This window comes from Myotis davidii, unplaced genomic scaffold, assembly GCF_000327345.1.
Source record: "Myotis davidii unplaced genomic scaffold, ASM32734v1 scaffold1006, whole genome shotgun sequence".
NCBI lineage: Eukaryota > Metazoa > Chordata > Mammalia > Chiroptera > Vespertilionidae > Myotis > Myotis davidii.
The window spans coordinates 831949-833497 of NW_006297143.1; the positions used below are offsets into that span (position 1 = coordinate 831949).

General features: G+C 66.4%; 1 protein-coding gene across 1 annotated transcript in view; it reads right to left on the minus strand.

The window, feature by feature from the left end:
• NOTCH4 (notch 4) overlaps positions 1 to 1549 on the minus strand; it is a gene marked incomplete at its 5' end in the record, with an annotated part of 49275 nt that overhangs the window by 12323 nt on the left and 35403 nt on the right. Inside the window, 3 exons of the mRNA XM_015569858.1 lie at positions 58 to 244; positions 880 to 1036; positions 1514 to 1546. Coding sequence (XP_015425344.1) covers positions 58 to 244; positions 880 to 1036; positions 1514 to 1546 — 377 coding nt within the window. The remainder of the gene's footprint in view (positions 1 to 57; positions 245 to 879; positions 1037 to 1513; positions 1547 to 1549) is intronic.

The following is a 1549-nucleotide window of genomic DNA, read 5'->3' on the forward strand; positions in this document are numbered from 1 at the left end:
GGGACAGAGACGGAGGGCCTTTGTCACACGTCTCCACTGGCCTGCCCTTCGTTAGAGGGGGGCCGGCCCAGGGTGTACATGGTTTAGGGAGCTCTCACCAGTGTAGCCTGTGGGGCACGTGCAGTTGTAGCCAGAGGGCTGGGGGTGGCAGGTCCCCCCGTGGGCACAGGGCGTGGAGACGCAGCCCCCCAGCTCTGCCTCACACTCTGGTCCTGTCCAACCCACGTCACACACGCACGAGGATCTGGCCATGGAGAGAGAGCGGTTTCCTCCCTCCCCTCCCATTGGTTAGTCCCCTGTGATCTTCTGCGCTTGGCACGAGGCTCTGCCCTTTCCTCAGGGTCTTTGCCCTGAGCAGCGTCCCCAGTTCACGGCCTCCTCTGCCCGCCGGCCCCACGCCCTGAGCAGCGTCCCCAGTTCACGGTCTCCTCTGCCCGCCGGCCCCACGCCCTGAGCAGCGTCCTTGCGGAGCAGATGCTCAGTGAGCGTGTCTGACGGGCCGGCCCTGGGATTCAGGGCTCTTCTCTCGGCCTTCGTTCCCCGTGGTCTCCCCTGCCCGCCGGCCCCACGCCCTGAGCAGCGTCCCCAGTTCCCGGTCTCCTCTGCCCGCCGGCCCCACGCCCTGAGCAGCGTCCTTGCGGAGCAGATGCTCAGTGAGCGTGTCTGACGGGCCGGCCCTGGGATTCAGGGCTCTTCTCTCGGCCTTCGTTCCCCGTTCTTTGTGATCTCCCTCCCTGGACCACACTCACAGGCCAGCCCCGCCGTGGCCGGGACCTCAGAACTCTGCCACCTCCTTGCTAGTCCCCCGGGGCCTCCCCCAGACCTGCCGCTGTCTCCTGGCCTAGAGGGCCAGGTGAGCGGAGGGCCTGCGGGTGTTACCTCTGGCAGCTCCCGTGCTGGCAGGTGCAGTTCTCCGCGGGGGCACAGCCAGGGCTGCCATCCGGGCAGAGGCAGCGGGCCTCGTCCTCCTGGAGCGGGCACTTTTGCTCGGGCTGGCACAGGTTGGGGGCACATAGGGGCACGTCACAGAGATGACCTGGGGTGGGTGTGGTCTTTCCACCCTAGACTAAGGCCCTCGGGGAAGGCAGCTCTCCTACCAGCCATGTCTGCATGTCTGTCCCCGTCTGCATTGAAGTGCCTGCTACATGTGCCCTGACCGGTTTGGCTCAGTGGATAGAGTCCTCGATGGGGGCCACAGGCCACTTACGTATGACACGCTCACTGCCCGTGAGCCCTGCGTGGCTCCCTGTTGCCAGGGCCCGGGGCCAGGCACTTCTCCCAGTCGCCCTGTTCCCTGTGCTCCTGAGGTAGCGTTATGAACCCTGGCCCTGCTCCTACCCCGATCGCGCCATTCACGGCGAGGCCTCAGAAACAGCACCGTCTGTGCGTGTGCAGCTGCAGGCGTGGCACCGAATGAGGGCTCACTCGTCCTCTCGTCTCACATCCCTCACTGAGGACCTCTGCCCGCCCTGAAAGGACCCGGTACCCACCCTCGCCAGGGGCTCCCGCTGACCTGTGAAGCCGGAGGGGCAGAGGCAGAAGTAGGCTC